The 20,268-nt window shown below is 39.8% G+C and overlaps 1 protein-coding gene across 1 annotated transcript in view; it reads left to right on the forward strand.

Moving 5' to 3' along the window:
* Positions 1-20,268, forward strand: part of LOC107702663 (cAMP and cAMP-inhibited cGMP 3',5'-cyclic phosphodiesterase 10A) — an 89,451-nt gene that overhangs the window by 52,876 nt on the left and 16,307 nt on the right. Inside the window, exons 4-13 of the mRNA XM_016505047.1 lie at positions 3,163-3,283; positions 5,726-5,775; positions 6,585-6,725; positions 13,022-13,177; positions 14,719-14,769; positions 16,371-16,429; positions 16,859-16,910; positions 17,736-17,878; positions 18,879-18,971; positions 20,245-20,264. Of these exons, the coding sequence (XP_016360533.1) occupies positions 3,163-3,283; positions 5,726-5,775; positions 6,585-6,725; positions 13,022-13,177; positions 14,719-14,769; positions 16,371-16,429; positions 16,859-16,910; positions 17,736-17,878; positions 18,879-18,971; positions 20,245-20,264 (886 nt within the window). The remainder of the gene's footprint in view (positions 1-3,162; positions 3,284-5,725; positions 5,776-6,584; positions 6,726-13,021; positions 13,178-14,718; positions 14,770-16,370; positions 16,430-16,858; positions 16,911-17,735; positions 17,879-18,878; positions 18,972-20,244; positions 20,265-20,268) is intronic.

The following is a 20,268-nucleotide window of genomic DNA, read 5'->3' on the forward strand; positions in this document are numbered from 1 at the left end:
AAGTTAGTGTATAGGTAGTCAAGTAGATCAAAATGTAGTCCACCAAGTGTTCATCTTGAAATATTAATAACAATACAAAAGTTATTCTTTAACCACAGCTTGAAGGGGAATTATATTAAATGGCCTTGTTTTACTTGCTGAAAAAGTATCAGTCGAATGACAGAAGTAGTAGACTTTGTACAACAGGTTTTTCAGCAAAGTTTTGAACATGTTGATTATTTAGGAATGTGCATCAAATATGATACCGTATGCGTTATATATTTAACCTTTTAGCCATAGGCTGAAATCCCGGGGGGGTCGGGGGGACAGGACCCCCCCTCTGAGGGTTGTCCCCCCTAAAAATATGATTAAAAACCACGCTGTGCATTGTAAATAACGTTGTAAATAATACAATTATGTTTTATACTTTAAATAATTGTGCAAGTAGTAAAACAACACAAACTAGGCAAAAATGTGTTTTAAGTTTAGAAACATTTTGAGTCTCCCCCTCCCTTGCCTCACAGTGCTTTGGTCCAAATGCCTGCTTTCTTCTTTTACATCACCTACACACACACACAAGTCCAGTGGGAGAGAACAAAGTCAATAGTTGTGGAACTCCAGTAAGTAAGGCTGTCAAGGCTGTGTTATTCACTTAAACATCGGATAAAGTGATTATTTTCTCTTTAATACAGATGATGCCAATGTATTTTTCGATGAGTCTGCTATGTTAGCAATAATAACTTTACCTGCTTGTGGGAAAGGGTTGCCAGGTTTTCATAACAAAACCCGCCCAATTGCTACTCAAAACTAGCCCAAACTATCCGCGTTTCGAGGGGGTCCCCCGGTACAAATCGCGTTCTGGGGGCTAAAATACACGTTATTGGGGATGCTTCAACCCGCGGACATGAAAAACAACTCGCGGCAACAGTGATAAAGTATCCCAATTCCATGGGAAAACCGCGGACTTGGCAACACTGTGACGGATAGTAATGTCTACAATGGACACGAGCGGCGTCTCGGCGCGACCACAACAGATTTAAGTTGTCTAATTTGGCACGGTCTCCCTGCTGCACTAATAGTAGTAAGGCTTTCCTCTGTGTATACATATAACAATTACAAGTACAATTGTAGCTGTATTATTTGTGTCCCCTTCAAAAATTGCTCTTGAAAAATTTTGTTTATTGTCCCCCCTACTGTTAGACGAAATTTACACCCCTGCTTAAAGCAGTCAAATTATGACAAATCAGTGTTACAAATGAAGTGGATCTCAGGGGGGATTTTTTCTTTTTAGAAGTATATGTGACCCCTTTATTAAAGTGTGTAGTAAAAGTGTGAACGTTCATGCCAAAAGGCAGCAAGTCCCAAGTGAGGTCAGTTATCAGGCGAGAAGCGCTCATGGAACACTTCATTGAAAAGTTTCTGCTAATAATCTCTCAGCAACACACACACACACACACATTCATACAGCTGCTAAATATGAAGGTGTCTGTTAAATGACAAACAGCATAGAGAACACAAATCCTGTGACAGATTTATATGAGGAGAAGCAATGACCTGTTAATGAGATCATTGCCACTTTAATGGGCAGATATAGCACCAGCACACACTCCGCTCCGAGCACTTAGGCCCGCTGATTTAGGGGACAGAGATGAAGAAGTTAAATGGGGCCGGCAGAGAGGAACATACAGCAGAACACGATGGAGACAGTGTGCAGGGACAGGGCGCGAGAGGACGGGGAGGGTGGGCTGTAGAAACAAGGACTTTTTGGAGAAGGACAGCAGGGACGTCACATGTTCGTATGCATAAACAGGATGTGTAGGGAGTCATTCCCGTGGGGGAGCACCTCACACACCCCTCATCCACCGGCCCACTCTGACCTTTCACACAGGGACAGAAATAGACATCCTCGCTTGGGCCATTCTCCATTTAAAATATGTAAAAGCTTGATTTAGAACTGATTTCTGCATTATACACAGACCACCCATGGCCTCTGTGATCTTTATTCACATTTCATGTGAGATGAAAAAATGTTTATTGGATGTTTATGATTATGAAAGGTTGTGGTCTTCTTTTGACAAAATTTGGTCACATTTTCGTTTGGGGACCAATTCTCTCTATTAACTAACTATTAACTATGACTTTTGCCTCATTAAACTTCTAATTTGTTGCTTAGTAGTTATTAAGATAGCTGTTAAGTTTTCTTATGAGGTAGGATTAAGGGATCTAAAATATGGTCATGCAGAATAAGCCATTAGTATTTGCTTTATATTAGTGCTGTCAAACGATTAATCGCGATGAATCGCATCCAAAATAAACGTTTTTGTTTACATAATATACTGTGTATATTTATTATGCATATATATAAATACACACACATACAACATGTATTTAGAAAATATTTCCATGTATATATTTATATTCATATAATTTATATTATATATAAATATTTTAAAGCAAACAATATGGTAGTAATATGTATGCTAATAAGCAACTAGTTAGTGAATTGGTCCCTAAACTAAAGTGTTACCCAAAATTTTAAGGCAGTCCTATACAATGCATTGCGGCGAGCTCGCTGAAAAAAAAATCCACCGTGAATAGTGGATGGAACAAGACTATTTTCTGATTAAATGGACCGATTTACCCAGTATTTGTGAGTATAAGATACATTTTTGTTTAACGCTAAATTCGATTGATTTAAATGGTGAATTGATTAATTTTGAACTTTCTCAACTTAACTTTGAACTTTCATAAAAGAATTCTGGGGGGAAAAGTATTACGGTTATATTAAGCAGCAAAACCTGTTTTCAATATTGTTAATGTTAAGAAATGTTTCTTGACCAGCAAATCAGCATATTAAAATTATTTCAGAAGGATTGTGTGACTGAAGACTGGAATAATGATGCTGAAAATTCAGATTTGCCATCACATGAAAATTATCGTATATTATTATAAAGTTATTTTAAATTATAAAAACATTTTACATTACTGTTTATGTTGTATTTTGGTGAACATAAGAGACTTTTGAACGGTAGTGTATATACACTATATGGCCTAAAATATGGACACCGCCTTCTATTTACTATTTTTCATAATATTAGTGAAAAGCAACCTTAATACTATCTAATTAGAAGGACGTCTGAGTATGCTGTGCATGTGAATGTGTGTCTTTCTTGTGTCCAGCAGTACCAGGATACGAATATGCAGAGCGTGGTATATGAGCTCAACAGCTACATGGAGCAGCGGCTGGACACTGGAGGAGACAACAAACTACTGCTTTATGAGTTGTGCAACATCATCAAAACAGGTCAGAGCCTTTCTGTCTCATCCACACACACAAACACTCACATATGTTATTACCCAGCATACTGTATGTTATGCACTTCAGGTGAACGGTAGTCCAGCCATTTCTAGCACTTAATAACTTTTAAGTAATTGTTCTTATTGATATTATCAAACCTTAGTATGTGTAAAATGTTACTGTAGATATTTATCAAATGGCACGCAGTGTACAGTATTTTCATACTTGCAATTAACATAATGTTTTAGTGTATTAGGCAACTATAATAACAAGTGTTCACATTGTCGGCATAAACAGTGCATAAAAGCTGCCTGTAGAGAGTCTTACAGATGGAGGTTTAGTGAATCCAGGTTAAAAGGTCTAAGTGCAGGTGTTCCCCATCTCTCTCCTCCGCACACACGCTGATGGAGCAGTGCTCAGCCTGTCACTTCCCATCCTCCCACGCTTCATCTGCATGATTCAGTCCAGCCCCTGCATGTCTCACACACACCAACACTCCCCACTGCACACCTGACCCCAGCATGTGCGCACCACTTTCAGAAACGGACTTTTCTGTTATTAAGAAGTGATAGGATATGGATTTCGGGGACATTTTATACCTTGTTTGTTTTCAAACTATGGGTTATTATAGTTAACTAAAACCATAAAAAACTTACTTTAAATAAAATATTATTTAACTTTGAATTATTTAAATTACTTGAATAAAATATTAATTGAAAAATTTGATTGAAATAAAATAAAACATTAAAAATGATTTCCGCTAGTTGCCAAGGTAACTTTTTTTTTTCATTGTTTAACTTGATGTAATAAAGCAACTAAAATGGAAATAAAAATAAATAAAAATATGTGATCATGTTTAAAAAAATCAAAAAAACAATAGAAATGACAAAAGCACAACAAAATTACTTGCTTCATGTAACTTTAGAAAATATAAAAATAAAAATGAATTCAAAATAATAATATAAAAACTACAATAATATCCCAATGGTGCTAAAATAACACTGAAGAACACGGTATTTTGTCCATTTATGTCATACATTAATTTCATGATTTCAGAAATTATTTCATAAATTGAATCAGTTAATTAAAATAATTTCTGTAAATTTAGTGATATAGCTTAATTTGAACACAGCCTGAACAGTCAGGCTGGAACAACTGTTATAGATAATCTAGGGCATTTTTGTCACTTTTATTAGTAATTTTGCTCCAAGTCCTGGTTAATTCCTGACCCTGGTGCAAATACCACATGTATGTATATGTATATATGTATGTGTGTGTGTATAAATTAAATATATATAAATAAAAATATGTCCCAAAGGAACAAAAGAATGCAAATTAAATATATATGTAAGGAATAATTGACGACAGGCCGTTGAATTATTAGAAAAAGAATGCACACCCGAGGTGGTGATGCGGCCACGACGCGAAGCGGAGTTAAACCTCGGGTGTGCATTATTTTTCTAATAATTCAACAGCCTGGAGTCAATTATTCCGCTTAAACTACGGTTACCACACCTCAAGACATCGATCAGATGATATATTTAAAGGGATTCGTCCGGTTTTTGTACTTAAATCGCTATTGTGAGTAGGATTATTTCTTCCGCATCTCATCCAACGCCTCTTTTGCTAGTTCCAAAACGTCATTTTAAAGCTGGTAATGGAGGCTTGAGCCGTTGATAGCATTCTAATGCAGTTATTAATGAAGTTATTAGAAAGAGAGCGAGAGAGACAGAGACACACAGAGAAAGAGAAAGAGAGCGAGAGAGAGCTTGTGTGAATTAGGCTACCTCTGCGTCCCTCAACAGTGTTCTGCAGCAGCGTCTCTAAACAGAGCTGTTATTACCTCGCTAGTGAGAAATGTCATGTGTAGCCTTTAAGTTGCTACACTATATAGGCTAACTGATCAAATCGTCAGGGCAGCGCTGACAACACCTTTTTGTGCAAACTGCGTGACCGTAGTGTCCGTGTGCGAGCACGTACAATTGCAGTAATTCCTGTGTGCTGTATAGGTACTGTATGCTAATTTCCGTTATTACAGTTAACTATGCAAAGTGATATGGAACTGTAACGCGGTCAAGAGAGCTGCCTGGAACTACGTTCGCCGTGCGTTTCTCTGAAAATAATTGCACACCTCAGAACGTTCGTCAGCCAATCAGATTCAAGCATTCAATGGCCCCGTATTATAAATATATATATATTTTTGGATGTCCTTCAAAAGCAAGTAGCATTATACCTGTTAAAAACATTATCCATATGTATTAGCACTTTGCTATTTATTTTCTTCCTACAAATGCCATAAAAAGACTCAGAATCTATGGGTGCATTTTTGTGCAGTTAAATGTTTTGAGACTGTACAGTCATATTCTGAATGTTCATGTCTAACACACGGTACATTAGTCTGTGACACTTTTTATGAGTTTTATTTATTTATTTTCTTTTTTGTCACAGCCACAAAAGCTGATGGATTTGCACTTTACTTCCTTGGAGAATGCAACAATGTAAGTATTTTCTGATCTGGTTGAGTTAATACATGCTGAAAAGTGTTTAGTGGATGTTGAAGTCGTTAAATACACTCAAAAAACAGTCAAAACTTTGACACAACTGCTCTTTATTCATTATTATTGCTATTTTCCACATTTTTTAAATAATAATATAGCAACTTAAACTGCTTAAACTAAGAACAATATATGTTTTGTCAACAAAACTAATTTCTAAGCACTGAAGCATTAGAGGTCTTTAGATCATGAGAAACATAAACTCAGTAAAATGAGTGCAAGCCTTTGATTGGTCATGTACATGTTCTGTTTATCTCAAAATGGCCTGGAATTCCTATAGCATTAAAACGCTTGAGACCTCTGCTATGTTCGTTTCCTCTCTGTTATCCACTTGAGTAGTTTTACTCAGATGGCAAGTATTGTGACCAATCAGATAACACAGTTTTAAAGGACTTCTCTTTTGCCTTATCTATAATTATGTGGGAAGTATTGAATGGATACACCAATCTATGGTGTTTTCATTTGTAATAATTATTTAGTTATTTATTATTTTTGCTATTTTCATTTGATATAACTGCCAGTTTTATTGAGTACCACTTGTCCTAAGTTTAATTGTAATTATTTTAGATAGTATTATACTATTTAAGATAGTATTCAACTTTTTCAGGCAGTGTTATTCGTTAGCAATGGTAGCAACATATAATGAGAACCATAAAGTACCCTAAAATGACAAATATTATAGTTAGAGTGACCAATCGGGATGTTTTCCTTAACGTCATGCTGTTTTGTTGGTGTTGCTTTCTCTGTCACAGAGTTTATGTTTGTTCACTCCGACGGGGGCAAAAGAGGGGCTTCCTGGGCTCATCCCCTCTGGTCCCATCACATTTGGGACCACCATCGCCGCTCACGTTGCAAAGACACGCAGGACACTACTTGTAGAGGACATCATGGGGGTGAGCCGCATGCTGTTTTGCTGTGTTCACTGTTTTCAAAGATCCTCACAATAATTTCACTGTAGCTCATTATGACGCTATTTGAATGAATAATTAATCTAAGTTTGACTAAATTGATTCTTCTATTTCTACTATTTCAACAAATGCTTGAATATTGTATAGTTTATGAAATTACTAGGACTGTATGTGAAATGTGTCACTGCTCTTACTTCATGTCTACACTGGAAGTGACCAATAATGTGTCATGCCAGATCCAGTTTGTCATACATTGGGAGCAATTAAGCTTCACTTCATCTTGAATGTTCACTAACATAGACCATTTAGCTGTAAGCTAGAGGCTATACTTTAGCAATAGTTAAATGACAGTAAAATATGTTGTAAACAAATCCTTTATACTTTATTTTCAAAAGAAATCTATTAGTGCATTTGCATGGCAAAATTGTTGTTTTAGAGTATCAAAGGAATTTTTTACATATTGCTCACATTCTTACAGTGTTGTATACATATGGTTTAAAAATAAAAGATCATTTAATTTGAAGGCCAGGAACCATAATTATCACAAGCCATCTTTGAATTTACAGTCAGAAGTTATTTCAATACATAGCATATAAATTAATAGAATAAAAAAACAAATGCATATACAGTATTTGTAAATATTGTAATTATTAACACATACAAAAAAATGAAGTGGCCGCAGAAGCTCTACAGTTTGTAAAAAATAAAAATAGCATGTGTGTTATGATGTAGTTCTGGTTACTATAAGAAATAATTGGAGTTTTAATAACAAAAATTATATATATATATATATATATATTAGTGCTGTCAAAAGATTAATCGCGATTAATCGCATCCAAAATAAAAGTTTTTGTTTGCATAATATACTGTTTATTTGTGTGCTGTGTATATTTATTATGTATATAAATTAGGGCTCGGCAAGTTAATGCGTTATTATCGTGTTAACACATTAATTGATTAACACCCACAATTATTTTATCGCGCGTTAACACAGTTTTTTATTATTATGAAATAGGGCTGTGCAATTAATCGCATGTGATTAATTGCAGAGCCCTATTATAAAAGTCCGTTGCTTAATGGCTGTGAATACACACACAGACAAACCATGGGTCACAGGAGGGGTGGGATGTTGATCAGTAGACTACTGGCTTGGGATGAGCGTCATCACGTGTCTCAACCAATGAGAGCATATGGGGTGGACCTAAGACTGCAGCAGCGCTCACATGAAGTGCTCACAAATTCATAAGTGGGAAATAGTAACTTAGTAAGTTTCCGATAGTACGTGAAGACAGCCGAGAAGCACTCTCACTCAGCACAGTGGAGTGCATCGTTTTGTTAACTTTGTGGTTTATTATTTTGAGTTGTTTGGGACGCGGTAACACACGGCCCTCTCACTATATATTTCTTTACAGATCTATCACTCTTACCGCTCAGAAATGTTCACGAAATCATGCTGCACGTAGGCTATCAGATATTCCGCACTCTGGCTCGGTTCAAGGCAACCGTGCCTAGTGTGAGTACACCCTTATATTCTCCCACATCCCGCACACACGAGTCTACCCACCCACACCTGCATTCATTTGCATCTCTTAATGTTATAAGTTGAGATTTACAATGAATATTTTAACTGCTACTATGAAAAAGGAATACTGCTGTAAAAAAGCACCTTATTTGTTTAAAGTGTTTGCAAACCAAATGTTATAGCACCTTTGTTCATATTGCAGTACTTTTAAATGAAAAAAGTGCACAATACACTACTTTTGAATGCATTATTGAATTTTGTGCAACCACGCTCTGGCCCACCTCTTCCAACCGAGCCAGGGCCAGTTAAACGAACCGTGACCGAGCGCAGCACGGAGCGATCACACTAGTCAAACAAACCGGGCTTTGGGAGTCAAATGCGCTCAGGCACAATTAAGATTGCCTAGTGTGAGTACTTATTCTCCCACATCCCGCACACACGAGTCTCTACCTGCCCGCACTCGCCCATCAAGTGTTTTCCGGAACTTGGGAGGAGGCTCAGGAGGAGGACGGACACCCGGGAGGGGGCCGGCAGACAGAGACCAGGGAGGTGATGAAGGAGGGAGGAGCCAGGGAGGAGACAAGAGGGACTTGGAGCAGGCGGTGCCAGGTGGGACCCAGGCCACAACAGTAATGGCGACCCACGGGGGAGCCAACAGAGGGAGGAGCCATGGTTGAGGAAGGGCTGATGACTCCAGGGGGCCAACCGACTGTAGCGGAGCAGGTAGCGGAGGAGCCCGAGGCGGAGACAGAGAGCCGATGAGCCAGGGTGAAGTGGAGGATCCGGAGGGCCAAGGCGGAGCAGATGGCGCCGGCGACCGAGGCGGAGGCAGGGATCCAGAAGGCCGCGGTGGAGCCGGAACGACAGAGGACTGAGGAGGACCCTGACAGAGCCGGAGGGACGAGGCGCAGCCAGAGAAGTGGAGTCCCGAGGCGACGGATGGTCGACGACAGACCAAGGCAGAGCCGGAGGGACGAGGGAGCCCGGTGGGGCCACAACTTCATAAGTGGGAAATAGGAAGTTTCCGATAGCACGTGAAAACAGCAGAGAAGCGCTCTCGCTCAGCACAGTGGAGTGCATCGTTTTGTTAACTTTGTGGTTTATTATTTTGAGTCGTTTGGGATGCGGTAACACACGGCCCTCTCACAATATTTTGCTTTACAGATCTATCACTTTTGCCGCTCAGAAATGTTCAAGCAATCATGCTGCACGTATCAGAAGTTCAGCGCTCCGACACTACATGCGCACTGCGCCCGAGCCCAACTGAACCACGCTCTGGCCCACCTCTTCCAACCGAGCCAGGGCCAGTTAAACGAACCGTGACCGAGCGCAGCACGGAGCGATCACACTAGTCAAACAAACCGGGCTTTGGGAGTCAAATGCGCTCAGGCACAATTAAGATTGCCTAGTGTGAGTACTTATTCTCCCACATCCCGCACACACGAGTCTCTACCTGCCCGCACTCGCCCATCAAGTGTTTTCCGGAACTTGGGAGGAGGCTCAGGAGGAGGACGGACACCCGGGAGGGGGCCGGCAGACAGAGACCAGGGAGGTGATGAAGGAGGGAGGAGCCAGGGAGGAGACAAGAGGGACTTGGAGCAGGCGGTGCCAGGTGGGACCCAGGCCACAACAGTAATGGCGACCCACGGGGGAGCCAACAGAGGGAGGAGCCATGGTTGAGGAAGGGCTGATGACTCCAGGGGGCCAACCGACTGTAGCGGAGCAGGTAGCGGAGGAGCCCGAGGCGGAGACAGAGAGCCGATGAGCCAGGGTGAAGTGGAGGATCCGGAGGGCCAAGGCGGAGCAGATGGCGCCGGCGACCGAGGCGGAGGCAGGGATCCAGAAGGCCGCGGTGGAGCCGGAACGACAGAGGACTGAGGAGGACCCTGACAGAGCCGGAGGGACGAGGCGCAGCCAGAGAAGTGGAGTCCCGAGGCGACGGATGGTCGACGACAGACCAAGGCAGAGCCGGAGGGACGAGGGAGCCCGGTGGAGCCAGTGGACTGATGGACCATGGTAGAGAAGAGGGAACTAGGAGCCATGGTGGAGCCGACAGGTTGATGGGCCGAGGAGGAGTCCGGGGCTTAGAGGCTGGAGACAGAGGCAAGGGATTCTCCAGCCACGGTGACGATGGAGGATAGCAGACCCGCGGAGCTCGCACCATACCAATGGTGGGCTGAGGGCGAGCAGAGGGGCTGCCAGACGACAGAGGAGGAGGAGAATGCGGGCAGGCATTTGTGAGCCTCCGGGCTTTCAGGGCTTAACTCAGGAACTGGAGCCCTCTCTGGGCTGGACGTGGAAACAGGAGCCCTCTCTCCTTCGGAGTTGCACAGTCCCAGATCCGTAATTAGCTCGCCCTCGGCCACGGTGCAGGGGGCGGAGCTCCTCTCGGCGCTCTCACTGTCCGCGGCTCTCTCCCTCGCGGCAGGCGTTGTAGCCAGCTCTCGCACCTGGTCTGACGATCCGAGAGGCTCTGGCTCCGTGGCGATCCGCAGCTCTGTCGCACTCCTTGGCGATGGCTCATCGGTCAAGACGAGCTCGGGCTCTCCGTCATTAGCGGGGAGATGGTGGGCTGGGCTCTGGGTCTAGCTGTGCTCTGGATCAGGGATAGACGCTCTCCAGATACCGATTATGGCTCCAGAGGTGTCTGGGAGGTCGACAGAACGATAGTAATTTGCCCCGATCCAGAACAGTGAGTTCAGCGCAGCGTCGTCAAACGCCGTTAAAACGTCGAGCTGGCTGAACTCAACCGCATCAATAGGGAAAGGTTTTTGCGGGCGAGGGAGGTGAACTTTGCGGCAAGGGAAACCATGGGGAACACGGGGAAAAACAGAAAACAAACACTGTAAAAAACACGGAAAACAAACGAAGGGGAAAACGCAAATAAAGTTGCTTTTGAAAAGGGCGGGTCTTCTGTCACACTACACTGTGGGAAGGAACGATGGAGACGCGAAGTGGCATTAACAGTCTTTAATCATTGAAACACAGGGGATAATCCACATCAGAAACTAGAGCAAACACACGTAGACAACAAAGTAGACCCTACAGAGACAGAATGCACAGACCAGGACTAAAATACATGACATAAGGTAATTAGGAGGAACACAGGTGACCAGAATAACTACTCAGAACGAAAACGAGAACAGGAACACACGAGAGAAAACTAGGTCATGGAGCACGTGGGGAGGAAAACAAACACAAAACAGTCCATGGGTGTGACAATATGCATGTAAATATTTTCTAAATATATACTGTATGTGTGTGTATTTATATATGCATAATAAATATACACAGTACACATACATATATCATGTAAACAAAAACTTTTATTTTGTATATTTTATTTTTATTTTTATATATATATATAATATAATTAGCTCGCCCTCGGCCACGGTGCAGGGGGCGGAGCTCCTCTCGGCGCTCTCACTGTCCGCGGCTCTCTCCCTCGCGGCAGGCGTTGTAGCCAGCTCTCGCACCTGGTCTGACGATCCGAGAGGCTCTGGCTCCGTGGCGATCCGCAGCTCTGTCGCACTCCTTGGCGATGGCTCATCGGTCAAGACGAGCTCGGGCTCTCCGTCATTAGCGGGGAGATGGTGGGCTGGGCTCTGGGTCTAGCTGTGCTCTGGATCAGGGATAGACGCTCTCCAGATACCGATTATGGCTCCAGAGGTGTCTGGGAGGTCGACAGAACGATAGTAATTTGCCCCGATCCAGAACAGTGAGTTCAGCGCAGCGTCGTCAAACGCCGTTAAAACGTCGAGCTGGCTGAACTCAACCGCATCAATAGGGAAAGGTTTTTGCGGGCGAGGGAGGTGAACTTTGCGGCAAGGGAAACCATGGGGAACACGGGGAAAAACAGAAAACAAACACTGTAAAAAACACGGAAAACAAACGAAGGGGAAAACGCAAATAAAGTTGCTTTTGAAAAGGGCGGGTCTTCTGTCACACTACACTGTGGGAAGGAACGATGGAGACGCGAAGTGGCATTAACAGTCTTTAATCATTGAAACACAGGGGATAATCCACATCAGAAACTAGAGCAAACACACGTAGACAACAAAGTAGACCCTACAGAGACAGAATGCACAGACCAGGACTAAAATACATGACATAAGGTAATTAGGAGGAACACAGGTGACCAGAATAACTACTCAGAACGAAAACGAGAACAGGAACACACGAGAGAAAACTAGGTCATGGAGCACGTGGGGAGGAAAACAAACACAAAACAGTCCATGGGTGTGACAATATGCATGTAAATATTTTCTAAATATATACTGTATGTGTGTGTATTTATATATGCATAATAAATATACACAGTACACATACATATATCATGTAAACAAAAACTTTTATTTTGTATATTTTATTTTTATTTTTATATATATATATAATATTTATTAAGACTTTGGTCACACTTTATTTTAAGGTCCAATTCTTGCTATTAACAAACCATTAACTATGACTTTTGCCTCAATAATCTCCTAATTTGCTTCTTATTAATAGCTAGTAAGGTAGTTGTTAAGTTTAGGTATTAGGGATGTAGATTATGGTCATGCAGAATATATACATTATAAGTACTAATAAACAGCCAATATGTTAATAATAGGCATGATAATAAGCACTTAGTTAATAGTGAGAACTGGTCCCTGTACTAAGGTGTTTTCAAGACTTTTAGGACTGATTAGGACTTTTAAAGAACAGCACATCCATATATATATAAACTCCTCCCATCAGACTGGCCTGTTTTTTCCTGCAGGACGAGAGGTTCCCTCATGGCACAGGGCAGGACTCAGGGATTCGTGTACATTCTGTTTTGTGTCTACCCATCCTCACCGCCATCGGAGACCTCATCGCTATCCTGGAGCTGCACCGGCACTTGGGCAGAGAGCCCTTCAACCTCAGCCACCAGGAGGTACTCTAAGGGAGAAAGTGCTGGTATTTGATACCAGTATCTGGTATCTACCCATGTGCCTCTGCTCTCGATTTATGTAGCCAGGCAGCGCTTAGTCTTCAGGACTAGTAAAGAAATAATCTAGGTTGTTTTGAATGTAATTTCTATGGACAACATCTGTGGGATGCCTCAATTACCACATTTAATATTTTGACAGATGTGAAGTTCTCATGGAGCTATACACTTACTTACAACTTGTTATTATTATAATTTTTTATTTCACGATAGTATGAATGAAAAATGGACTGATACTGAGTCTGATTTTAGACTACATCCAATCAGATAAACCCACCTCGTAACTGCCCATAAAAACAAAACAAACTGTAATTGGTCAGGCAAGTGTGGTCACATTTACTGTAGTTAAATCAATTTTGGGTCAAAGTCTAGTCAATTCAATAGGAATTTATGCAATCTGGAATTTCACGTGAGGGGTAAATGATTTTCCCACGCAGCAGGTTTTTTGCGGATTCGCCACGTTGACCAACAGAAATCTGCTTGTTTTGAAAGTGACTTCTGTATAAGCTGTGCTTCATGCATCGCTACACTATTAACAATAGACAATGACCCTTTTTTGCCCATGAAATTCCACCAAATTTTCGCTAATGTGACCACACCTTAAATAGCTGGTCCTTTCTTGATCAGTACAAGTTGTAGTATGGTACAGACCTTATGCTATCTAGCATTTCACAGTACATTATAAGAGCAAAGTAGATTATAAACAATGTTGGGGAGTAACTAGCTACATGTAACGCCATTCCATAATTTAATTACAAAATACAAAATAAATGTAACTGTAATCAATTACAGTTGCTGAGAAAAAAGTGTAATTAAATTACAGTTACTTATGAAAATGTTAGTCATTACAAAGGTGTTACATCTGAATATTTTCAGTAAAAAGCTAGGATATGTTGAATATTATTTTGTTGCTTTGCCTGTTTTTGGTCTGCACAGTGCCTTCTGCCATTTAAAGGCTGTTTAGTAAAGCAATGCTATTCTGATGCTTTTGATTGGTTCTTGTTTGAATTTGCAGTGCACCATGTCAAAACCACCAATTATATCAATCCACATTGCTGCTAAAAGCTTTAGGCTGTCTGAGAGTTGCCACCATGGCGAGTGATAAAAATGTGTTGCAGTGCTGTGCTTCAAAATTAAATGTTTGAAATGATTAACAGTTAAAAAACATTTGTTAGTCATTTAGAAAAGTAATCAAAATTAGTTACATTAATAAAGTAATTGAAATAGTTACACTACTTGTAACTAGTAATCTGTAACCTATTACATTTCTAAAGTAACATTCCCAACACTGATTATAAAGGGTTACCCATTTCTGCTGTAAAATGTAGAAAATAGTAATAACAAAGAATATGTACTTGTATTTAAACTTTGGCTAACAAGATATTCAGCTGTCAGGTGAGGTACACAGGACTATAAAGTTCTGCTTGTTCGTTGAGTGCTCAAGGTTCACATAGTGTGTCTTTGACTAAGTGTACCCTGTTTTTTAGGTTGCAACAGCAAATTTGGCCTGGGCATCTGTAGCCATACACCAAGTCCAGGTGAGTACATTTAAGAAAAACAATGCGTTGCTTGTTGGATTTGGTTGAACACACGTGTTTTGATTTCTGTAATCCACTGTGTACATGGACCAGGCTGCTGGTGGGCCCAGTGTAAGCAACCAGACCACACATTAAACACACCTTCGTCTCAGGAGGTGCAATTAATGACAATGCAGTCTTGTTTGTACGTAAACTGTTGTATGCTGTGAATGACACCACTCTGGGTTATAATGTCCCTGTGCATCACGGGGCTCTTTGGGAGTAAATTTCACTCTGGGACACAAACCTTCTCAGAAGTTAGGAGTCATCAGAACATGGTTGTGATGAGAAGACAAGGAGGACCATAAGTAACATATTTTAGGGCTCTAAGGCAAGACACTAGAGGCAAAAACACTGTTTTTCATGCATCTGTCAATTTTGACATTTTGGGCTTTTTCACACAGTAATTTTTCAGGCTACTGGAAAGAAAACATCCAAAACACACTTTTAAGTGTTTCTTTTATTGCACTTTATCTATTTGTGTAGATTTTGATTACATATCTTTAAAAGGCCATTTTCTCATATCTTTAAAAGGCCTTTTTTAACCCTGCACTGAGCCACTAATTTCCACTACAGCCACAATTACTTACACCAAACTATACAGTTTTATTTCCATCTATATTATGAAGGGTTTTACTGAGGGGTTTGTTCGTATACTGTATATTTTGCCTGATTTTATACATTTAATTCATTAAAAAAAAGATGCATATTAATTTTTTTTCTAGCAGTTGATAGTACTTTCTGATTTATGGAATGAAAAAAAATGCTAATAATGTTTACCGTATAAAACCTTTGATTCTAATATGTCAAGAAAAATCAAACAAGAATTTTGAACCGGGCTTCATACAATGTTCAGATTTTTGTTATAGAAAGGTATGCAAATTAGTGCATGTTTAAATAAATAATGATTTATTTGCATATTTAAACAACATTTCAGAAAACTTTACATTAAGCAATTCTTAATGTAATCAATCAACTGGCGAAATATGGTGATATTTATTTATTTATTTACATGGGGTGTCTTGCCTTAAGGAATTGATCATTCAAAAATGAAATTTAATAAATCTAGTAATTAATGTCAGAATTATCATTTTTAGTTGAACTATTTCTTTAGGAATAGTTCATTCAAAAATGCCAGTTCCCTTTCAGTCGGTCACTACATGTCACGACGTGATGTCTCCGTTCCCTCCTTCAGGGAACGAGGGTTACATACGTAACTGAGACGTTCTCCTGTCTTAACCTTCATGCTGCTAGATGTTATCTAGTGAAATGTCCAAGCAGTTTTTGTTCCATACAACATAAAACGAGAAGATGGAGAGTGAAGCATTCAAACTTCAGAAACAGAAAAGCACTGTAAAAGTACTCCATATGACTTATGCACCATGTTTTCTGAATCTATACAATAACTTTGTCAGCTTTTTACAAAAAAAAACAAAAAACTAATTGATGGCTTGTGATCAGCATAATCAGTTAAACATAGAATTCACATAGAGAGTAATTTCTTGCGGGTCCACTTGCGGGGATTGCCATCTTAAAGCTTCCTGTTCATGTTTTGCTCACAGGTCTGCAGAGGTCTTGCCAAACAGACAGAACTCAACGACTTTCTCCTAGATGTGTCAAAGTAAGTGAGTTCATGCATAAAAGTATATTTTGTGGGAATTTCATGAAATGTGTCAAACACTTGCCAAAAATCATAAGGTTTTTTAAAATTATTTTTATGAAAGTTAAGCTTTTTTTTTCACATTACATGAATGGAGTATAAATATGCTTAATAATCATGAAAAGAATGTCACAATGCAAAAATACCTAAATTTTTCTTTTTAATTGTTAGGTAAAAATGTGCACTGAATATGTTTTATTGAGAATTCCCTATATGACGAAGACTCCATAATATTGAAACGTTTCAATGTTTATTGACATTTAACATTATAATAAATAGCCAATGATATGTATGAAGAATATATATATGCATTCATGTTATACTGTGTTTGTATCATATGGATATCCCTGTAAAATGACAGGTCTTTCCCTCCTTTTCGATTTCAAACAGAACGTACTTTGACAACATAGTGGCAATAGATTCTCTACTTGAACATATCATGGTGAGTAGGTTTTCCTTCTCTCAGTAAGGTCACATGCTTGGTCATGAGGACAAACATGCTGTTGTTCTGTCGCTCATCTGTGTCACCATCAACGCCAGAGAAATGTGTGCAATGAAAGACCTTCTCTCATTTGTTTGCCATGTTCTTGTGCTCACCCCACCAGCCTTGGGCTTGTTGTTAAATATCCTTTTTCTCATTTATGTACATGTTTGCATTCTCTAGATCTCACTCACACAAGCACAAATATTCATACGCTCTAAGTATCAGATCTCTGGCCCCCTCGTGTCTCTGTCCCTTCCTTCCTGTTGAGCAAAGCAGCACAGGAAGTGATGCAAATAGGTCAGGGAGAGGACAGAAAGTCCATCTGACACCGCTCCAGCATCTCTCTGAGCTCTTGGTGTCCCTCTCAGGGATTCATTCAGACTTTTCCAAGCACATACTTCCAAAAATTGGAGGTAATATTTAAGTACTTAAATGAATAATATGTCTTTCTTAGTTTGAAGAGATTTTTTGCTCATCAGCAGTTTCATAAAGCGGAAGTTTACCTTAGAGGGGAAAAGACACAATGTGCCACCAAGTTGTGAAATCCAGAGGGAAGGAGAAGTTCCTCAGTTGCTAGTCTCACATAGACACATGTAGTGGTCGACCGTTAGTGGCCTATTGATATACATAACAAAACTAATTCTGGTTATTGATGCAGATGAACTCACTGCAGGTGAAGCACACTTGCATAGTAATCTTTTAAAAATGATTTCCTCAACAAACATGTTGCATTCCGTCTTGGGGAAATGTCATTAAGGAAATGCTTGTTTATTTGTGTTTCAGATATATGCAAAAAACCTGGTTAATGCAGACAGATGTGCGCTCTTCCAGGTAGATCACAATAACAAAGAGCTGTACTCTGACCTGTTTGATATCGGGGAGGAGAATGAAGGGAAACCTGTCTTTAGGAAAACCAAAGAAATTAGGTGAGCATGATCCTCACTATTTGAGTCATATTTGAGTCTTTACATCCTTGTAAACTACCAGCTGAATTTATTTATTTATTTGTTTGTTTTATTTTCTTGCATAGAAAAAATTTAAGTTACACAAAGTCACAAAATTCCCAATTGAATCTCGGAGTACAGTAAATGTAGTACAGCAGGTTGTACAACACACTCTCTTTATCAGACGTAGTTTACTGCTTCACCAAATCTATATGGAAACCTTGCAAAGCCTGTCAAGAACATGTCTTACTCATATTTCAGCTCAAAATCAAAAGTAAGATAAATACATTATATTTTCCATAAAGAAAATGATACCTATTTTAGGACCATTACAATCTTTGCACTGTATTGCGATTTTCAAGACAATTAAGCACTCCCCCCTTTAACTGTAAAACCATTTTATTTATTATTTATTTATTTATTATAATTGTATATTTATACATCATGGTAGTATTATTTTATGCTAGCTCACAGCAGCATGTTGTGGATGTATTGGTAGTAGCAAATCTCGGTACTTGCTCTGCCGCAGCAGCAGCAGCGTAGCAGATCTATTCCACCAAGACCAAATACATTAACATTGTCATGTACATTACCATGCCAATCCCTCCGAGAGTTGTCATGACAGAAATATATTTATTTACTGTAATAGAAGAAACATGAGAATGAAGAGTTAAAAAACCCTCAAAAGTGAAATATGAGGACAGCATTTTTATTCATTTATTTATGTACATTTATTTGTGTCTGTGTCTGTGTCTGTGTGTGTGTGTGTGTCTGTGTCTGTGTCTGTGTCTGTCTGTGTGTGTGTGTGTGTGTGTGTGTGTGTGTGTGTGTGTGTGTCAATTTGGGGCAAAATGTGCTCAGTGGTGATACGGTGCAAAAAAAAAAAAAAGTTAAATGTGACCCAGACATATTTTCACCCCGGAATATCTGATTTTAATCATATTTCATACATTGGTAACTGATCTTAAACACTCACCCCCAGGTTTTCTATAGAGAAAGGAATAGCAGGTCAGGTGGCGAGAACAGGAGAAGTTTTGAATATTCCGGATGCCTATGCAGACCCCCGTTTCAACAGGTAATAAAGATTTAGATTTTCCATGCAAAAACACCTGAGATTACTTTAAGCAACTTTGTTAAAGGGGTCATATGATGTTGCTAAAAAGAACATCATTTTGTGTATTTGGTGTAATGAAATGTGTTTATGCGGTTTACGCTTCGTCCACGGTGAAAGCCGATCCGGCGATCCACAGCGCGATGTTGATGTATTCCCTCAGCGACCAGCACGGATCCGCTCCAGGCATGACGAAGCGAATATCGTCCTCTTTTGGAAGACCAAACAAAGTAGTTTCGCTTTCACAATGAAACACACAGCGCCTTCACGACATGGCGGCGGCAACAACAATACTACAGCGAGAATAAAAGTTACGCCTTCTTTCTTTGCGTGAACATTTGTGCGGCATTATGCAAATCTTCCCACATCGTGACGTAGACATGTGGGGGCGTGTTAGAACGAGCCAGGCTTGATAGGTAGGCGTGGTTGACTCTTAAGTTTTATAAAGAATATCTCTTTGGATTTGAGACTTTAGTCTTTGCAACTTTACAGATCTTATTTATACGCCAACAGCTTGTAACACTCCAAAGAGAAAGGAAAAATTGAAATCGCATCATGTGACCCCTTTAAGAACCAGGTTACACATTAAGCAGTTAAGGCTGGATGAATGACTGAACATACAGTAATACACAATTTTGAACTGTGACATGTGGAGCACTTAGACAACTGTTAGAACTGTAAAGTTACAGTGTTATGGCACAAACCATATTTTAATCCAAAATTAAAAGACAAAGAAAAAAGTAACAAACAGAAATAAATGGAAATTTATTTAAAAAAAATACATATTCTTATACCATGATTCAAAAAATGTCATTCTCTTTACACTAATGTTAAAGTAATAATATATTATTTTAAAATATGTATGCATCATGGTATTGTTTGTTGATTTATATGAAAAAAATGAGAAGAGCGAGAGAGAGAGAAAAGAAAAAACGTTTGGTGAGATTGACCAAGCAGATGCATGAAATGGGTGTATTGTTGAGTTGGACATGTGGACACAGTGGTCTGTTGGTGTTAAAATGGACATGTCAGATAAAAGGGGCTTCTGGATTTGTTTACAGTAAATCTGCAATAAGATGATTATTTTAAGCCTAGATGAGCCAACACTTGAAACCGTTGTGTGTTTAACTCAATCATATACAAACACTATGGTTGTTCATCTCTGTGTATGTGTATGTGTGTGTGTGTGTGTGCGCGCGCGCGCGCATTTCTCTGTTGTCTGTTCCGCTTTTTACAGAGAAGTAGATCTCTACACTGGCTA

This window comes from Sinocyclocheilus anshuiensis, unplaced genomic scaffold, assembly GCF_001515605.1.
Source record: "Sinocyclocheilus anshuiensis isolate Anshui unplaced genomic scaffold, SAMN03320099.WGS_v1.1 scaffold6, whole genome shotgun sequence".
NCBI classification, from domain to species: Eukaryota; Metazoa; Chordata; class Actinopteri; order Cypriniformes; family Cyprinidae; genus Sinocyclocheilus; species Sinocyclocheilus anshuiensis.